The 20816-nt window shown below is 36.3% G+C and overlaps 1 protein-coding gene across 1 annotated transcript; it reads left to right on the plus strand.

Annotated features, from left to right (window-relative positions):
* Positions 1–13965: 13965 nt before the first annotated feature.
* Positions 13966–20141, plus strand: LOC121425688 (5-hydroxytryptamine receptor 1D-like). Its single transcript, XM_041621850.1, has one exon. It carries the CDS (start codon positions 15909–15911, stop codon positions 17379–17381), a length of 1473 nt encoding a protein of 490 aa, XP_041477784.1. The 5' UTR covers positions 13966–15908; the 3' UTR covers positions 17382–20141.
* The last annotated feature ends 675 nt before the right edge of the window (positions 20142–20816 follow it).

Raw genomic sequence — 20816 nt, forward strand, 5'->3', positions numbered from 1 at the left:
AAGAAGTATACATGAAGCTTGTTGGCTGTTTCAACTAGTGAAAAAATGAAAAATAAGGCTAAATTCAGGCAACACCAACACCAATTTTGGTTAGTGTATGTAAACTTTTGACCCACTGAATTTATCCAAACTGAAGTTCAACCAACCATATATATGTTTCTAAATATTAAAACATACTCTTTGAAACTAAAGTAGATACCATACCCAACCATCTTCATCAAAATAAAGGATCCCCAATGTTCTTATGGTGGTAAAAAATCATGTCTATGTTTTCTTACCTGGTGTATGTAAACTTTTGGCCTCAACTGTATACATATGTACAGTGGTGGCCAAAATTATTAGAACACCTGAACCTACACAAAGTCTATGGGAATTTAAATGCCCTATTTCATTTGCCGAAGTATGACAAAAGATATCTTTTGTGTGCCACTAGCTTTCATGACCGTTTAGCATAGGGTCTTACGTATATTTTGATACCAAATTTGTATAGTTTTGACCATCAAGTAATGCACAGCATTAAAAATCGTTGTGCTATGCGCTTTTGGTTCCCCCATAGACTTGTGTATTAAACATCTACTCAAATGCCAAAAAAGTAAAATGCCATTACATGTGCCGATTGCTAAAAAAAGTGTTTGAGATATAAGTTTGAAACTATGCAGGATTATTTATTTTAATATACCTCAAATACATGCCAAGTTTCAGAAAATTTGATCATACAAGAAGGGGTGGATTGGCCCCCTCCTTTGGTGGTGAGATGACCAAAATAACCATGCCCCTTGAAGGTTAAGATTATCTTTTTTTATGAAATGAAGACATTCCTTATAAATGAAATTTGTTTAGAGCAAATTTCATGAGCAATTCAAATATGTTGAAAAATTAAGGGTCAGAGGAAAGAAATACTAAAATAGGGGCTCCAGCCCTCACAAATAATTCAAAAAGCCCCCACATAATTTGTTACTACTTCACCCTTCCTTATCGTTAATGCCATTTTTGACATTATCATGAATTTTCCTTTGCGAAAAGGTATACTTTTGTAGGTAGAGACCTGATATATTTAACGTTATGACGCTTTAACCTTGATAGGAGTAAGATTTTTAGATTTTACAATTGGTAGCTTAACACAAAAAAGGGCGAGTTAGGGCAAATTGGGGGCGAGTTCCAAACTCATGACTATGTTATTTAGTTTTTAAAGTATAATGATGACTTTCGTAGACATTCCAGTCATTTTATAGGTATTTAAATGGTCAACTGAATGAAAACAACTCAAATTATTTAAATTTACTTGGTGTTCTAATAATTTTGGCCACCAGTGTAAATATATATATATATATTTATCAGCGTATATTATTTGTATAATTGTTAAATGTATTTGTATTTTATTATTGATGTAAATTATGTACAATTTAACATTTATGTTGCGATGCATGATTGTTTTTTAATAAATACCATTTTGAATTGAATTGAATTGAATTGAATTCCAAAGCTAAAAGTGCTGTATGGAGAGTTCAATATATAACATGTTGGGGTAATGAGTCCAAAGTAATTGATTTCATTGTATGAATGAAATGGTGGCAGTGTTAGTAATATTTTGAGAGCAAATTATTTAGAAGGTTAAAATGTTTATGTGCACTTGACTGGCAATGATATGAGATTTTAGGGCAGTGGTCGCCACAAGTATTTCAGACAGTAATGGCATTTGTTGTTCAGTTAATTCCACATGCCACTGTTTATCTACCGCTTTAAATTGTTACTTATTTTCACTTCATTGTTCTTACATGTATTTCAATTGATCTGCACTGTATTTATCAACCCTATAGAGCCCAAGGAGGGCTCATTGTTCCCCTTTTCGTTCTGTTTTATGCCAAATATCGTTTGTGTTTCTATTGCAATCCAGCTGTATTTATGTGTTTTCACACTTACAGCGCATGTTTTCTTCTTTCTCCTGTATTTTTTCTACAAGAGATTAAACAAAAACAATCTTGTTGATAATTTCTTATACAACTCAAAGACTTGAATTTAGATATTTCTTCAGTAGAAGTCAATTTTATGTCAAAGGTAGTTTTATTCAGATGAATTCTCCAAATCAAAGTGAAAGAAAGTGATCAAATTAGTTTACCCCGGTAGTGCTCAATCTTGATTGGTAAAGCAGAACAACAAGGGGAAAATAAATGCACACAATGAACCTGTTTACTGATTCAAATTGTAATATGGATTTTCTTTCCTGGGGACCTAATGGCAAGTTGCATGTATTCCATTATGCTGTTGTTAATGAATGAAATACAATACTAAGCATCAAGTCTGTGTATATTACTTGATGCTATGTCTGGAAATCATATAGCAAGCATTCTCATTGTCACGAACAACCTTGTTTTTTTTGTTTTTTTTTAATTCAGAAAAATGAATATTTTAGTGAACAGGTTTGTTCAGTTCCATATGTGTCAGTATGTTTGTGCCTGATACAGTCCTTATTTGTAGGGTCTTGCACGCATGTAATATACTCCATATTTACTACAAGTGATAACTTTCTATTAATTCCCCACAATCTGTGTGTTTGAATGCACAGCCTCAAAAGGTCCTACATTTTGAATTTGGCATGTGGGGTACACAGACTCAGAGCAATGTGAAAGGAAAAAAATAGTACCCCTCAATTCACTGTATGTGAGGCAGTAAGTTTGCAAAGGAAATAATTTAAGTGGTGTACTTGCAGTGTCTTACACTATACTTATAGTTTAGGGATATTCCTGATGACTCCAAACTAACTTTGCTTTCTTACATGTACATGTATTTCTATTGATTAACCCTAAAGAGCCCAAGGAGGGCCCACCTTGGCCTCCACACCATATCTTTGAAATTCATTTTTCCAACTTCATTTCATCAATCTTGGGAGAATTTACCTACTGTTTTATTCCAAACATATTTTGTCTTTTTATTCCAAACATATTTTGTCTTTCTATTGCAATGTAGTTGTAAAGGCTTTGTTCTCTTTTTTTGTTCTTTTTTTTTTTTTTTTGTCTCGCCTGCATAGCAGAGCGAGACTATAGGCGCCGCTTTTCCGACGGCGGTGGTGACGGCGGCGGCGGCGTCAACAATGAAATCTTAACCAAGGTTAAGGTTTTGAAATGTCATCATAACTTAGGAAGTATATGGACCTAGTTCATGAAACTTGGACATAAGGGTAACCAACTATCACTGATCATCCTGCATCATTTTCATGTCACATGATAAAGGTCAAAGGTCATGTAGGGTCAATGAACTTTGGCCATGTTTGGGAAATCAGCATTGAAATCTTAACCAAGGTTAAGTTTTTGAAATGTCATCATAACTTCAGAAGTATATGGACCTAGTTCATGAAACTTGGACATAAGGGTAACCAAGTATCACTGATCATCCTGCGTGAGTTTCCAAGTCACATGATCAAGGTCAAAGATCATTTAGGGTCAACAAACTTAGAATATGCACAATTTTTTTTGAAATTTCATCATAACTTAGGAAATATATGGACCTAGTTCATGAAACTTGGACATAAGGGTAACCAAGTATCACTGATCATCATGCGTGAGTTTCCAGGTCACATGATCAAGGTCAAAGGTCATTTAGGGTAAACGAACTTAGAATATGCACAAGTTTTTTTTTAAATGTCATAACTTAGGAAGTATATGGACCTAGTTCATGAAACTTGGACATAAGGGTAACCAAGTACCACTGATCATCCTGCACGAGTTTCCTGGTCACATGATCAAGGTCAAAGGTCATTTAGGGTCAACGAACTTAGAATATGCACAATTTTTTTTGAAATTTCATCATAACTTAGGAAGTATATGGACCTAGTTCATGAAACTTGGACATAAGGGTAACCAAGTATCACTGATCATCCTGCCCGAGTTTCCTGGTCACATGATCTAGGTCAAAGGTCATCTAGGGATGACCTTTGACCTTAGACCAAAGTTAATTTTTTTTTACTTTAAAAGTATAAGGGCCTATTTCATGAAACTTGGACAAAAGACTACTAAGTATTGCTGTTAATTTTGTATGAGTGGCAGGTCACATGGTCAGCGTCAAAGATCATTTAGTGTTAATGAACTTTGACCATCAAAGTCAGCACTGCTGTTATATTGAATTGCGTAATGCAGGCGAGACTGCCAGAGGCGTTCCACTTGTTTAAATTTTAATGCCTCCGCCCCAGAGGGTTCAGGATGCCTAATGTTTTGGGGTTGTTTGTTAGTCTTTTTTTTTCATGCACTGAATCACATTATCATTGTTAATTCATGAAATATGAAAACCCACTTTTAAAATTTAAACTATCAACAATTTTGCAGTTGCACTTGCTTGCCAGACAATTATGTCATAAAATGTTGATCTGTTGAGATGTATAAGTAATGTATACAATCTGGACTGAATAAGCTTAAATTTTCACACACAGATATTTTTATGATTTTTGTTTTTGTTTTCTTTCTGATTTAGATATTCGCAAGGTGTTACATGCAAATGCTTTCATTACAAAAATAGACAAGAGGTTGTGACCCACAAAACAAAATTCATGAAAATAAAATCCTCTAAAAATTTCAGCTCCTCCAGTATGAGAGCATATAAAGCATTTTTTTTTAAATTAATTATTAGATAAGTATCATTTGTTAACTCTTGATCTATTGAAGTGTTGATAGGGCATAAATTTATGTGATCCTGAAACTTATATATAAATGTGATATATGCACTGGGTGACCCCAAAAGAAAGGAACCACTATTAACTTTAATTTCAGCATGATTAATGATATAAAGCACTAATTGTTCTGTCGTTACTTCGTAAGAAAATATCCTTTCAGATAATATGAAACAAAAATAAACCATTTTTAGCCTCACGTTTAAAAGTTTGTGAATGAGTGACTCAAAACGAATGATCTTGGTGTCATATTATAGGGAAACAAATGATCTTTTAAATGATTTTAGCAATTACCCCTTTATATCATTTATCGCGCTGATATAAAAGATTATAATGGTTCCATTCTTTTTGGGCCACTCGGCATATATATTATATATTGCAAGATCTATAATTTAGTTCAAGATCAATTACCTCAACATTTTCTTGGTATGTTCATACATTTGATTAGGGGTTCAAGATGGAAATCTACATATTTTTTTGTGGTTTTCTTGTTTTAAGGCAAAAGTTTATACCCTGTGTATTTGTGTTTTAGTTCACATTTTCTTCTTTTTTCCTGTATTTTTTGTACAAGAGAAAAAAAATTACATGTTCACCAACAACTCAAAGACTTGAATGTTGTTATTTCTTCAGTAGAAGTCAATTTTTGTCAAAAGCAGTTTTATTCAGATGATTACTCCAAATTGAAGTGAAAGAAAGTGATCAACTTGATTTAGTGCTCTAGAGTGAAATTGTAGCCTGGTTGGTATGCAGAAAAACTACAGGAAAACTAAATGCACACAATGAACCTGCTTACTGAATGATTCAGATTTTAATATGGATATTTCTTTCTTGGGGACCCAGTGACATGTTGCATGATGAATGAAATACAATACTAGGCATCCTAGCTGTGTATATTACTTGATAAAATGTTTGGAAATCATATAGCAAGCATTCGGAATGTCTAGAACGACCTTTGGAGGGAAACAATGTTGGAAGAAAAAAATAAATGAAAATGAATTTAGTTAGTGAACAGGTTTGTTCAGTTACATTATGTGTCAGTATGTTTGTACCTGATAAAGTCCTTATTTGCAGGGTCTTGTACCTTATACTATACCCAATATTTAATTTCCCACAATCTGTTGTATTTATAGCCTCAAAGGTCCTACTTTTTTAATTTGGCATGTGGGGTACACAGAACAATTTTGAGGGGGAAAAATAGTACCCCTCAATTCAATGTATGTGAGGCAATGAGGGTGCGTGTGCATGTCCCTATTGGGTCCTGGATTTGGACCCCATATACAGGGGCCCACAGAGTATATGAGAAATTGACATGAAATGCCCCACAAGGCAGTTCCCTGTAAGGACACAAATGTCGGTATGTGTGTGTGTATGTGCGTGTTTGCAAAAACTATTCTCTTTGGATCTGTTGAATGGAAAACCAAGTATTAACAAAAACTAGGGGGATTTATGTGTGTGTATCAATACAACATAAACCTATGTGAAGACAGGTCTGCGCCCTTGAATTATACTATTTGATTCGCCCAGGACTCGGTCGAGTCCCATCATCTGAATCCGAGTCCAAGGCCGGGCCATCCAAGGCCAGGACCAGCAAGATCGGTCTCGAGTCTGTGTCCAAGACCGAGTCCGGTCTCTAGTCCTCCAACACTGCCACTAACTAGTATAGTGGACACGTATATAATTGTGTGGACCAATGTCCTCACAATGATATACGTCTCCATTAACTAGTACGGTATATATTAGTGTGGACAAGTATATAATTGTGTGGACCAATGTCCCCACAATTATATACGTCTCCACTAACTAGTATATATTAGTGTGGACACGTATATAATTGTGTGGACCAATGTCCCCACAATTATATACGTCTCCACTAACTAGTATATATTAGTGTGGACACGTATATAATTGTGTGGACCAATGTCCCCACAATTATATACGTCTCCACTAACTAGTATATATTAGTGTGGACAGGTATATAATTGTGTGGACCAACGTCCTCACAATACGGTAATAAACGTCTCCACTATCTATATTGAGCTACATTCACATTGGAGAATTGCGGACTGTTGCGTTACAAGGAAATCAATAGAATTAACGAAGCATGCCACCAAGCCTCGCTCCAAGCTTGACCTCTGATTTCAATAGGCTAGCAGATTAGGAGGGATTATTTTTTTTTGCGTTTCTAAATTGCGCACAGTTGCGTACAGCTGCGTACAGTTGCGTTCCAATCTGCAGACGGTTGCGTACAATTGCGCACAGTTGCGTTCAATGAGCCAACGCAACAGTACGCATTTGTACGCAACTCCAATGTGAATCTAGCTTTAGTGTGGACAAGTATATAATTGTGTGGACCAACGTCCACGCAATTATATATGTGACCAAACATATATAGTATAATTGTGAGGACCAATTACGTCCCCAAAATTATATATGTGACCAATCGTATATAGTATTGTGTGGACCAACGTCCCCACAATTATATATGTGACCAAACATATATAGTATAATTGTGAGGACCAATTACATCCCCAAAATTATAGACCAATCGTATATAGTATTGTGTGGACACATTATATATAATTATTTGGACCAATGTCTCCCTATCCAGGTGTAATATTTTGTTCTTGTTTTTTTTCCCGTATATATTATTATATATAGTTAGAGGGTAGTTATTGTCACCTTTTTCCAAAAAAATAAAAATTCTACGACAACCGCATGTTCATGTGCGCACAAAACAGTATATAGTATAATTGTGAGGACCAATTACTTCCCCAAAATTATATATGTGACCAATCGTATATAGTATTGTGTGGACCAATGTCCCCACAATTATATATGTGACCAAACATATATAGTATAATTGTGAGGACCAATTACGTCCCCAAAATTATATATGTGACCAATCGTATATAGTATTATGTGGACCAACGTCCCCACAATTATATATATGACCAAACGTATACAGTATAATTGTGAGGACCAATTACGTCCCCAAAATTATATATGTGACCAATCGTATATAGTATTGTGTGGACACATTATATATAATTATGTGGACCAATGTCTCCCTATCCAGGTGTATTGTGTGGACCAACGTCCCCACAATTATATATGTGACCAAACATATATAGTATAATTGTGAGGACCAATTACGTCCCCAAAATTATATATGTGACCAATCGTATATAGTATTGTGTGGACACATTATATATAATTATGTGGACCAATGTCTCCCTATCCAGGTGTATTGTGTGGACCAACGTCCCCACAATTATATATGTGACCAAACATATATAGTATAATTGTGAGGACCAATTACGTCCCCAAAATTATATATGTGACCAATCGTATATAGTATTGTGTGGACCAACGTCCCCACAATTATATATGTGACCAAACATATATAGTATAATTGTGAGGACCAATTACGTCCCCAAAATTATATATGTGACCAATTGTATATAGTATTGTGTGGACACATTATATATAATTATGTGGACCAATGTCTCCCTATCCAGGTGTAATATTTTGTTCTTGTTTTTTTTTTCTTTTCCGTATATTTTAGATATATTATTATATATAGTTAGAGGGTAGTTATTATCACCTTTTTCCAAAAAAATAAAAATTCTACGACAACCGCATGTTCATGTTCGCACAAAACAGTATATATGTAATGTCCACATAGGAACAGTCGTATGTGTATATATATATATATATATATATAGGGTATATCTGCTTCCCTGTACAGAGTCTAATAAGGGGGCACTTTGTGAAGACAGAGACGGAAGAAGGAAAGAGAGAGAAGAAATATGAAAGTTCAGGGAATAATGAATGATAGACAAGGAGCAAGGAGAACAAGGAACAGATAGTGAGAGAAAGAGCGAGCGTGAGTGAGACAGGGGGGGGGGGGGGTTGAGGAGAACGCGGTAGGGGTACTTTTAGATACTCTTTAATCAAGCATGGCTCAAGATGACAACGACAACAATCTTTTAGAAGAGGGGGTGAAATGATTTGTCTCTTGATATACTGAGCAATACAAAATCAATAAATGATAATAAATAAAATCAATTTTACCTTTTTATTTATTAGAAAATGGCATTTGTTATTCATTACTACACGATAGTGGGGAAGATGCTCGCATATGGCATCACAAATATGTATAAAAAAAAATCTATTACCTTTTTTAATCTTCGACGGATTACCTTCAAATCCTCCTCAATATTGATTAATTTGGTTGCTATTTTTACAATAAACTTTATGTCAGGATAATATCAACAATAATAATCCGCTTTATTATAGCGCTTAATACATCGGAACGACGTCTCCAAGTGCTTTACAGATATATTATTACCCCGGTCATCGGATCCTTGCATGCCCGCATACAATGTGTGCGCATTCTCCACTCCCTTGGGAGCATTCTTACAAGAATTCCAAGATTTAATTGCTAGGCATACTACACAGGCTTTCGCATCCTACCGGATACCCATTTAACACCTGGGTGGAGAGTGGCAAATTGTGGATTGTCGCCTTGCCAAAGGACGCTAGGCCATAGTGGGGTTCGAACACATGACCCTCTGATTACAAGGCGAGAGTCAGAACCGCTACACCACGACGCGACGCTTCCTCATAACTTTCCCATTATAATGTGCCCCCTCCTGACGGAGCGATAGGGGATCAGCACATGAATGCTTAATCGTCTTGTCGTTCTATAGTGTGTCTTTGAGATGCTCCGCTAGTTTAATCTTACCTGAGCCTCTCTATACATGCCTCATTTGACATTTACCCATTATACATAGTATATCACTTATGAAGTGTTTTTCCGTATTAACAGCTTCGCCCATTTTGTTCAATTCAATGATGACGATACATATGAATAGTAGGAGGAAGGGAAGGAGTAGTAAGTGGTGGTGGTGGTAGAAGTAGTTGTAGTAGAAGTAGTAAAGGTAAAAGTAGTAGTAATAAAAGTAATAGAAGTAGTTTTAATAGAATTAGTAATAGTACTAGTACTAGTAGAAGTAGCAGTAGTAGTAGTATAAGAAGTAGTAGTAGTAGTAGTAGTAGTAGTAGTATAAAAGCAAGAGAAGTAGGAGTATTAGTATTCGTAGAAGAAGAAGAAGAAGTAGTAGTAGAAGTGGTGGTAGTATAGTAGTAGTAATAGAAGTAGTAGTAGTAGTAGTAGTAGTAGTAGAAGTAGTAGTAGTAGAAGTAGTAGTAGTCAGGCGCGTACGCAGGATTTTTGAAAGGGGGGGGGGTTTCGAGCTGATTTTTTTTTAAATCTCCCGCCCAGTCTCTAAAAAGTGATGAGCGGGGGGTGATGATTTTTTTTCTTTTTTTTCAGCGCTGCAAATAAGACAATAACATTCAAGTGGGGATGGGTATGTAACAGTGCGGTCATGACCCGCGAGCGAGCAGAAATGTTCTCGTTTTTGCGTTGAAAACATAACCTTTTTGTCAATAGTTTGTTGGTATCATAGTCGATGCTACATGTCCTTCGGATCGTAGCACTCATGATATGGCCAACTGCGTAGCCAGGATTTAATTTTGGAGGGGGCGGTAAATGCACGCCTTTTCTCTTGTCTCTAGTACCTCCAATTCGGTTGACTATATTGCGATTTTGAACCTTGTTTTCAAAAGTGATTGTAAACGCACAAAAGAGGTATACAATGGAGGAAATTAAAATGATAATAACTCCGCGCGAAGCGCGGAAGCTAAAGTGATTTATCAATTTTTCTTGCCATAAAAAGGGTCCCGAGAAAAGGGTATTCTCAAAGATAAGATTGAAACTAAGATTGAAATAGATTGAAACTTTCTTTGGAAAGATCAGAATCGATTACAAACAATTTAGCATCAGTGCATATTTTTAACTCGCAAAACAGAGGAGAAGATTGGTAGAGGAAGATATTCCTCCCCGCGATGAGCAATGAAACTCTGAAATTTCAAAGGGCGGACGTTTCATCAAATGTAGATATCTATAATACCCAATCGTCTCTAATTCAATTGATTTTCTAAGATTATTGAACTTCATTACAAGGAAAATAGTGCACATAAAGTTGAAACTTCTGTGATTAATTGAAATTATCTATCTATATAATAAAGGATGATTAATTTTTTTGACTTATCCTGAAGCGCTTCATTTTGAATATAAAGAAACTTAAGTGTCATTCAAAATTTCAAACTGAGGGCGCAAAACAGGACAGGAGATGAATGTATACAGGGAAATGACATGAAGTTTAATACAATTTGATAATAAAAAAATATTGTACTTTTTTATTTAATACGACACGAATTCCATACCTTCCTCTTATTAAATTAGGAACCTGTTTGCCCCCAAATTATGGTTGTTTATAGTAATGAGTTGAAAAGCGGGAGAAGCTGACTTTATGGAGGTGACGGCAGAAACTGATATAAAGATTTTACCCGCTCGGAGCCGACCAGACCAGAAGTTGCGCGATCAATTGAAAAAAAAGATAACTTCATACATTTACTTCGGCCTAACCTTACTCAAATTCATGCCCTAATGTATACAATTTTAACTTTAACTGGCAAGAAGCACGTAGCTGAGGTGGAAAAACAGGGTTAGAGAGAAGGTGGGGGAACAATGGAGAACTTCAATATTGTCATTTAACCGCGCGCAGCGCGGAAGCAAAATTCATATATGAATTTAAAGCAAGAAGAGTGAAGGAGTTTCTCTTTTGAGAAAAAAAATAAAGATTAAATAGAAAAAACACAAAGCTACCTTTCTTCCCTTTCCTTCCTTCCCTTTTCCTTTTCTCCTCTCCTTCAGTTTTCCCTTCTTTTTTTTCTTTTTGGGGACGTTTTTTTGGGGGGGCGACCGCCCCCCTGGCTACGCGCCTGGATATGGCCTTGATCAGAACACTAGAAACTTGAGAAATGTCATGAATAATTACGAGCGAGCGGAGCAAGCGAGCCGAAATGTTTGCGTTTTTCCGTCAAAACATACAATTCTTCTCAATAGCTTGTTGGTAATGACTACATATTAGTTGATGATACATGTCCTTCTGCTCGTAAGTCTCATGATATGGCCTTGATCAAGAGACTAGAAACTTAAGAAATTTCGTAAATGATTACGAGCGAGCGGAGTGAGCGAGCCGAAATTTTCGCGTTTTCCCGTCAAAACATACATTTCTTGTCAATAGTTTGTTAGTAAATCAAGTATTAGTCGATGCTACATGTCCTTCTATTCGTAACACTCATAATACGGCCTTGAACAGGAGACTAGATACTTATGGAATTTCATAAATTATTACGAGCGAGCGGAGCGAGCTAACCGACATTTTAGCGTTTTCCGTCATTTTGGTTTTCATATTGGTAAAACATATTTTGTAAGAAAACGTATGTCTTTGTCTTGGTTCACTTGTATTCATAAGTATACATCATGATAATCATGTATGGCCTTGTTAATGGCGATACCGTGATCATGTCGGCGACATGCGGAAATAAAAGATATAATAAAATGGAGCGAGCGAAGCGAGCGGAAATTTTTTCTGTGTTTTTCGTCGGAAACATGAGATTCTGTTCATTATTTCTGTCTTATACATTATTGGGTAGGGGAACTGTCCGTAACCAGACCAAGGAGTTATCAGGCTCTTGCCCGATAACTCCTTGACCAGACCGACCTCTGGGGAGACAAGCAAAAAAAAAAAAAAAAAAAAAAAGGAAACGAAAAGGGGGGGGTTTGAACCCCCGAAACCCCCCCCTTGCGTAACGCGCCTGGTAGTAGTAGTAGTAGTAGTAGAAGTAGTAGTAGTAGTAGCAGTAGTAGTAGAAGTAGTAGTAGTAGTAGCAGTAGTAGTAGTAGTAGTAGTAGTAGTAGTAGTAGGAGTGCTCTATTCTTGATCTAGTCTTGTTCTTAGTTCATGTTGACGATCTTGTTATCCTAATATCTAAATATAAATCGAATATCAATTGTGAAATGGCACATATAGCATTAACATACTGACTCGTGTATTTATAATAATGCAATGATAAGCTTGAAGGTTATTATTCTACTGTATAGATTAGTTCTCAATTTGAACTTTCTACCATTTGCCAACGTATTTTCTTCTCATTGAAGTGCATAAATGATATCAACTGGAAAGACGAAATTAAGTCTATGAAATAATTAAAATAATTTAGCTTGACTATCCTGATGAACTGAAAACAAAAGTATTTTATTTTTCTCTGAGACTAATCAACGAAAGGGTCAACTAGCAGTTGGCGCCGAAGAATACTTGACAAAATGGGAGCTACAGTACAAATGCATCTCGTATACATGAAGATAAAAGATGATACGACTGAAAATTTATTTTCACGTAATCATATTAAGCTAGGTTGGTATATTTCGAAAGTCCTTTTTTTTAATCCAAGGAAAGGTGAAAAGAGAAAGACGAAATTAATATTGTTTGTTGTAGAATTAATGCAATGATTACCTAAAAGTTAAAATGCTGCGCTTTATTGCGTTATTTTGTCAATACAAAATGACTACATGAACTCAGTATTATTAATTAGCAAATTATAGAATCCTGTATCTTTGTCATGTTTGAACAATAAGTGAAATAAATGCATATCGTGACAAATGGTAATGATAATGATGATAATTTTGATTACAATAAGAAGAATAGTAGTAACAATGATGATAACAACAATAATAATATTAATGATAATAGTAGCAGTAATATAAAATGATATTACAAGCACCTCACAGATTTTGGACAAATTATCAGTCTCTTGGTATATTGGTATAATTTTTAGAATTGCGTCTCATTTAGATACGCCTTCGGATGAAAACTTGTTTAACGGTTAAAAATGCACAGTTGGATTTTTTATGAACTATGATCCATACAGGAATGATTAATATGGCTGATGTATAGCTCAAAACAAAGTCAGGTAATTTATGGATTTGTCGAATATTCAAGCTAAATTAAAATTTCGACAAAAAGAGTAGTTCATAACAATTGGGAATAGCTGAACGACACATTTTTCAGCCAAAGGGAGGGCTTAGAATTCACCTTAATTGATGAACGAAATCCCAAAGTACAGGCCCTTTCTCGCCAAATTTTGAAGATAGTAAAAGTATGATGGGGCATCATTTCTCCAGGAAAAGAAAGTATTCAACAGCAAATCCCTCTTCTGTATTAGATTTTAGGAAAACTGTTGTATTATACCTATTCAACAAAAAAAAGAAACAGAAACAAATTCCAGGAGAAATCACGTAAATGATGTTTAAAAAAAAAAGAACCCCATGTCAGTTCCGGAGGCTGAAAACTTTAGTCTGATCTTATTCTTTCAGGATTCTGCTTAAGTGGTTGCCTAGGAAATTGGTGAGCCCTGTATAAAAGGCTATAATTCAGTAGTCAGAGTCAACTTAAAAATGGAGACAAATTAGTTAATTTTAAATTTCCGATGGAAAAGTAATAGTCCCGAGTGCATGGTATATGTAAATAATGTAATAAAATGGGACCCTTGGCATGACATCGTCATGGCATGAATAAGAGGTGTGATATAACATGATATAACTTCTTATATTGAGCCCCATCCTGGTGTTAAGTGGGATTATCACGGTGGAACAGGAGTAATGATTTAAACGAACCCGATCATTTAAGTTGCCGGCGTAGATGCTTTATTACTGGTGCCACATTATTTGCCCCAAACCATAAAGCAGTCTAGGTTGTGCTATAAATAAAGATATTCCACCCATTAATCAGATAGCCAGAAGGAGCTATAATTATCCCATTCTGCTCCTTCCATTTTACACATCATTTAACTGGTAGGTTTTCAAGTTGCTATTTTTTAATACCTCCACTTCGTTCGCTGTAGTATCCAGGAAAATGAAAGTGCAATATCACAAATACCGAGTTGCGTTTCATTAATTGTTTATTTATTTCATTTTAATTACAGCTTTATTTCATTGTATTTTCATTCTGTGAGCTTACTTCATATTATGTTTTACTATCATGTTGACTGTTATAACACATATACAACTAAATGAAGCTAACATAAATTTGAGATTATACCTTACTTAAATCGATACAATGGACATTATCCGGTGATTTTTTTGTATTGTTTTCTTACTATATCATGAATATTATTATAGATTACACTTCGATTTATAAATAATTGACAGCAACATGGTTTTTTATTTTAGTACAATTGATGGATTTTATCGATTTATTTTTTTTACACATTAGCATAATTCTATACCGTTTCTAGCTAACTCGAGGATCGTAAACGTTTAAGAAAAAAAAGAATGAAAAATGCTACAGTTAAAGCCCGTGCCTATTTCCCCATTATAGTCCAGTTTTGCGACATTTCACAGAATGTTGGGAGTTGTATTAATTTTTATTTGCTATCCTCTAAGAGTTGTCTTTGAATGCGCAACACCTTGCAAGGGCGTTGCATTATCTCCTTAAAATTACTGACGCACGTTCTAACATTTTGTGTCGCCTGGACAATTAGTATGACTTATGTGTAGCACGTTAGTTCAAAGAAGGAGTTTTCTTCCTCCTAATAACACAACAAATGAGGTGTGAAGCGGAGAAAGTGGGTGTAAAACGGAGTCAGTTTTTCTTTGCAAGTGATGAAGTAGGAGTTATGCATTCCTAATGACAGAGACTCGATGGCCCACAAAGGAGGATTAGATCAACAAATATTCGGATAGAAAAGGGCACTTCTACATCTTCGATTTTGTTGACGAGTGTTGTTGTCCGTTATTCAGGCTCTTAATTCAACAGTAATTCTGCGGGCCTTTGTATGCTGTCAGAAATAGAAGCAGATAAGGGGAACGGGGACAAAACATCGATGGATTGGGTTCAGGATAATATCGGGTTGAAGGTTTTGTTTTGTGAGGAGGCAAAAGAATCAGACAGCGTACTTTCTCGTCTTGGGTATTATGCTTGGCCACTGTAGCGAGCTCTGGACAGTAAGTTATCGATCAGTGATGCTCAACTTAAATTCTCGCTCAACAGATCAGTCAGTCAGTGGAGAAAGTTCGACTGACCATGCTATTACGAAGAGCGCACGACGTACGCGTTGTGCCTTCAACCTGTGTAGATGTTTGCCTATCGTCATTTAGTGAGGAGAGTTGATGGTGTCATATTTTACCGACTCCCTCTCGGAGGCTATATCAATTTCTCTCAGTGGCCAAACTGCCCTGCATTCAGCAACAGGAATAGCGGATTTCTTAAATGAAATTGCAACTATGAGACAAGATGTGAGCAGGGAGAGACAGTTTTGATATGAAATACAAACTGTTATGGCTTCTGACGGCATGATAGGCGAACCCACTTCTGCGGTCGTTACACCTATGTATGGTAGCGACACTTACCAACCAAACACGGAAACATTATCTTGGGAATATTGGACAAACTCAAGTGGAAATGAAACCGAATCCAATGGAGTGCACATCATATTCGGACCCTTGGCTGCTGTAGGCATAATTACTATATATTCCATAATCATAATTGGAACTATCCTGGGCAATCTGCTCGTTTTAACATCGGTGTGTCTTGAGAAGAAGCTGCGGAGCCCCCCAAATATCTTGATCATTAATCTCGCCGTGGCCGATATCCTCGTCGCCGTCCTTGTCATGCCTCTTGCAGCATCTTATGACCTCAGTGGACAATGGATATTTAGCCAAGCTCTCTGTGATATGTTTATATGTTTTGATGTGACATGCTGCACAGCGTCTATCGTTGATCTCTGCGTAATTTCTGTTGACCGTTACCTTGCCATCTCAAGACCATTTCGTTACGCCAGGCATCGAACCACCAGACTGATGCTCGGTCTAGTGGCCGGTGTATGGACGATCAGTGCTTTCGTCTCCTTCTCGCCTCTTCTAATATTTCAAAATGAACACACTGCAAAACACTGTTTACTCTCGCAAGATCCTATTTACACAATTTATTCAACCTTAACTGCATTCTATGTCCCGTTGTTGATAATGGTTGTGGTATACTATAAAATATATCGTGCAGCAGGAGAGATAGAAAGAAGGGAACTCCAGAGGCGGCCAAGCACACCCGCGTTATTACCCAGAGGGTCGGTTAGATCAGGTAGCATTTCCAGCGAAGGCGACTCCTCCTCGGATCCTTCAAAGGAACTTCGCCGGAAATCCTCCATCGTCCGCTTCACAGAATACATCCGCAGTGCGTCGAGGAACTCCCTCGCGTCTGTCCAAGGCGGGAAGAATAAAATCTCGGTGAAGTTGGAACGAAAAGCCTCGAAAACTCTGGGTATCATCATGGGTGCGTTTGTCATCTGCTGGCTACCGTTCTTCATTCTTGCCATCGCGCGTGTGTTCTGCGATTGTGTCATCCCACAAGCCTTGCACGGCACCCTTGTGTGGCTTGGATACGTGAACTGCATGCTCAATCCCATCATCTATCCTTTCTTTAACAAGGATTTCGGGCCAGCGTATCGTAAAATGCTTTCTTACTGCTGTTGCAGACTTTGTCCCGGTCCGCGTCGGAATTATACAGCAAATAATCGCAGGTTTGCACCTGTACGGCGGCAATCGTTTGTCACCCACCCAGCGATTCCCCCAGAGCTTCACGTCATTGCCGAAGACAGTCATGACGAGGAGCCGCAGGAAAATGGAAACAAAAGTCGAATGAATTGTAGAAAAGACATGGATGGAATCAAGTACAATTCAGTGCACCTTGACAAATTGAATGGCAACAGCAAAGATAAAGACAACCTTAATGAAATCACTGCAACACATGTATAATATGCCTCTGCGTATATACCCCATTTACGGAATATCGATAAGTTGCATTCGAGAGATTGGGGATGATATTACGTTTCATAACCATTTACAAGGACATATCTCTTGGCCAGAAGGACATACTCTAATATTGGATTCCTCTCTCCGTCCATTTTTATTCCAGGTCTGTGGTGATGTAAACAAACTTATCAACACGACTCAAATATCAAGTGGCGTATTAAAATGAAGCAAGGCCTCTGGCTTCGGAAATACTAGTGTTCAATTGTATAGGCTTGTCTGTTAAACGAGAAGGTCAATTTACAATTGTTAGACAAAGTAAACAAGACTTAAGGGCAGTGCTTTGCTGCCGAGTATATTACAACAAAAGTGAAGAAAAACGTGTCATAGACATTTATAATCTTATCATTACATCTTTAAATAGTTAAACAATGGCATGTGGCCCAAATACTACTTAATAATGTGCGATTATACTTCCATTGATTGTTCAACATAGCGGCACTTAAGTGACACGACCTCGTTGGTAGTATACAACTGATTATTCTCTTTAATTTACTGATCTAGACCGCTTTGGCATATTTCCATCGTGACCGAAGATGTATCCAGTTCAATTGGAGTAGGTCTTGTCGACGAGGTATATCAAAATGAGCAATCAGCACGGGAATCTAGCAGTAAACCTTTAACGGGAGTTTTAATCCGGGGTTTTTACGCTTTACTCGATGTATTCATTAGAAACGTCAAAGAAATGTAATTACTTGATTTTCAGGATATTTATTTACATTTCAGTGACTACTTCAATATTCATTATTTTGGCGCCGCTCAAGATCTGGATTAGGCTATGTCGTCTTACCTTCACAATTGACGACATACAAAATGTTGATATGTCTTTTTAATTAAGGTAAAAGCTTTAGTCGGTCTAGAGTATGTTTCGGCGGTGTGGTATGATGTTCTGCCATGGTCCATGGTTCTGCTAAAACTTCGCATGCCCTTAAATATTTGGCCTTCTCTCATGTAAATGAGAAAGCCCTACCTTTATGAAAATAGTATGATATTGTATGACATGAATAAACACAGATGAAAGGTGCTAAACATGTGGCGAAAATACGCAAAACCCTCGCCTACCACATGTATCTGTATTTTTTTTTACGTATTTTGTTTTTCCTGAAAGAAGAAACGCTTATGAATAGAAGGGGGGTTGAGTTAAGAGGCTGCTGTACAATGTATGCACAATTGAGAATTTTCTATTCGTTTGACATTTTGGCCATGGTCTATTTCTTTGCAAAATGTTCATTCCCAAAGATATGTGGCGAATAAGTATTTATCGATTATTATTCTCAATTTCTCAGAAAGATATGACTGAATATAAGTGACATAAAGTCAAGACTTGTGCTACAATTAGCTATTCTGAGTTTAGAATACGAAGAGATGATCTTAAAATCTCTACTGAAGAGAGAGAAGTGTGTCTAAATTTGGAAAGCAGAAATTTTCATGATTATGTTGAATTGCTGAAGTTTACCTCATTAGTTATCGCTGTAAATCGAGAACGTTTTTAATTTTCCAAATGTTTATGTCTTTCACAAAATTACACTAGTATTCTTTGCTCAACAATTGTGTTTTTTATATAATTGTTCTTGGAATATGATATTCGTGGTTCACGTTGAGGACAAATAACAAAACAATGCGTGTCACTTAAATTTCCTATCTTCAATCGTCCTCCTGAGAGAATAATTCATCAATTAAACCTTAAGCCAGATATACAGCGCTTCTTAAGATTCGTATCATGCTTATCAATGTTTCATTTTTTCATTATTATACACTTCGGATGGAGTAAGGACAATATCAGGGTGGCATTTCATCAACATTTTCCTCTGACAAGTGGTCAGAGCTGACGACTCTCCTTGATTTTCAATTTCGGGCTGTGAAGCACAGTTCCTATGGTAACAAGACTTGTCGGATAAAACGTCTGACAAGCCCTCTCATGAAACGCTCCCCAGAGCATGTATACACCAAAAATTGCCTTGACAAGCCTTGACACCAACAATTAATTGACGACGTCAATATTTTGTTTATCTTCTAATCAAGCTAATAGGCCTACCTGTATAAAATATATGCCTACGATCTAAAATCATCGAATTACTGGTAAGCTAGTCCTGTTTGGGAAATATAAAAACTCACGGAAATGAGATACGCTTATCGTGTTCTGTATCTGTCACAGCACTTTTTATTTCCATTCTCATGGGGATTTAAATTATACTACGCACACTATACAGCTTACATTGCATAAATAGTGATAATGATGATAAAGATAATTTTACTGACAATTATAATGATACTGATGACGATGATTATATCAATGACAATAATGATAATAATAATTATAGTAATGATGTTAATAATGATAATGATTATAGTAACAATGATAATAATAATAATAGAAATAGAAATAAGAGTAAACATTGATGAAAATGATGATGATAATAATTATAATGAAAGTATGACTTATAAAGTCATGAGACATAACAACAAACCTAATTTTGTTATTATGTGATGTTATTCTAGAAATAGGGCGCCAATTAGTGCATATTTTACGAGTTTGATATACAAGTTGTAATTCTTCACGTGATTCAACATTCATATCGTTCAAATCAAAGGAGTAAATACAAACATAGAATAAAGAATGCCCAGAACACACCTTACTAAACAGAACAAGCAAGGTATGTATAAATAACATAGATTGTGATAATAAAATGTTATACACAATGACAATAACTTACTGTAAATATACAGAAAAACATGAAAGTAAAATAGCTTCTGCAGAAGGGGAAAATGTAGCTAAACAATTGAGAAAAGGAGAGGCAATAACATTGAACTGAGTAAATGGTATACGTGGGAACATGAAGATGAGTGTGACTTTCCTGATTGCACCCCGAAACAATTAATTCGCAAGTTTACAGCATTTTGTTTTTGTATCTCATAAATACATGTTACATTTTTCCATGAATATGTGATTATTATGTAAGGTGGGGGCAAATTTTCGAGGTCATTAGTCATGTTATGGTTATCGATCACACCTGCTCTCTCATAATTATTATACAGAACTGCCCCCCCCCCCCTCCTGACGAGTCACAACCCATGGAAGGGACCTATCTCTGGGTTTTTGCTTGTCATTTTTTTCCTGTTGTGAAATGTCCTTTATATCCTGTTGAGGACTTTTTTTTGCTTGTCAATATTTTTTTCTGGTACGAAATCATTTATTTCTGGTTGAAGACCTTTTTGAGGGCCTTTTGGGGCCCTGTTGAAAATCCTAGGTACGCTACTATTTACCATGCTCTTCTACTGTTAGGAAGTATGCTTAAAATGGGAATTGTTTTTTGATGTCCGTCTGGCACTTACTACTTATTTACCCAGGTAAACATTGCAAGTCCTAATTCCACTATCATC

The sequence above is a fragment of the Lytechinus variegatus genome, chromosome 12, assembly GCF_018143015.1.
Source record: "Lytechinus variegatus isolate NC3 chromosome 12, Lvar_3.0, whole genome shotgun sequence".
In the NCBI taxonomy this organism is placed as follows: domain Eukaryota; kingdom Metazoa; phylum Echinodermata; class Echinoidea; order Temnopleuroida; family Toxopneustidae; genus Lytechinus; species Lytechinus variegatus.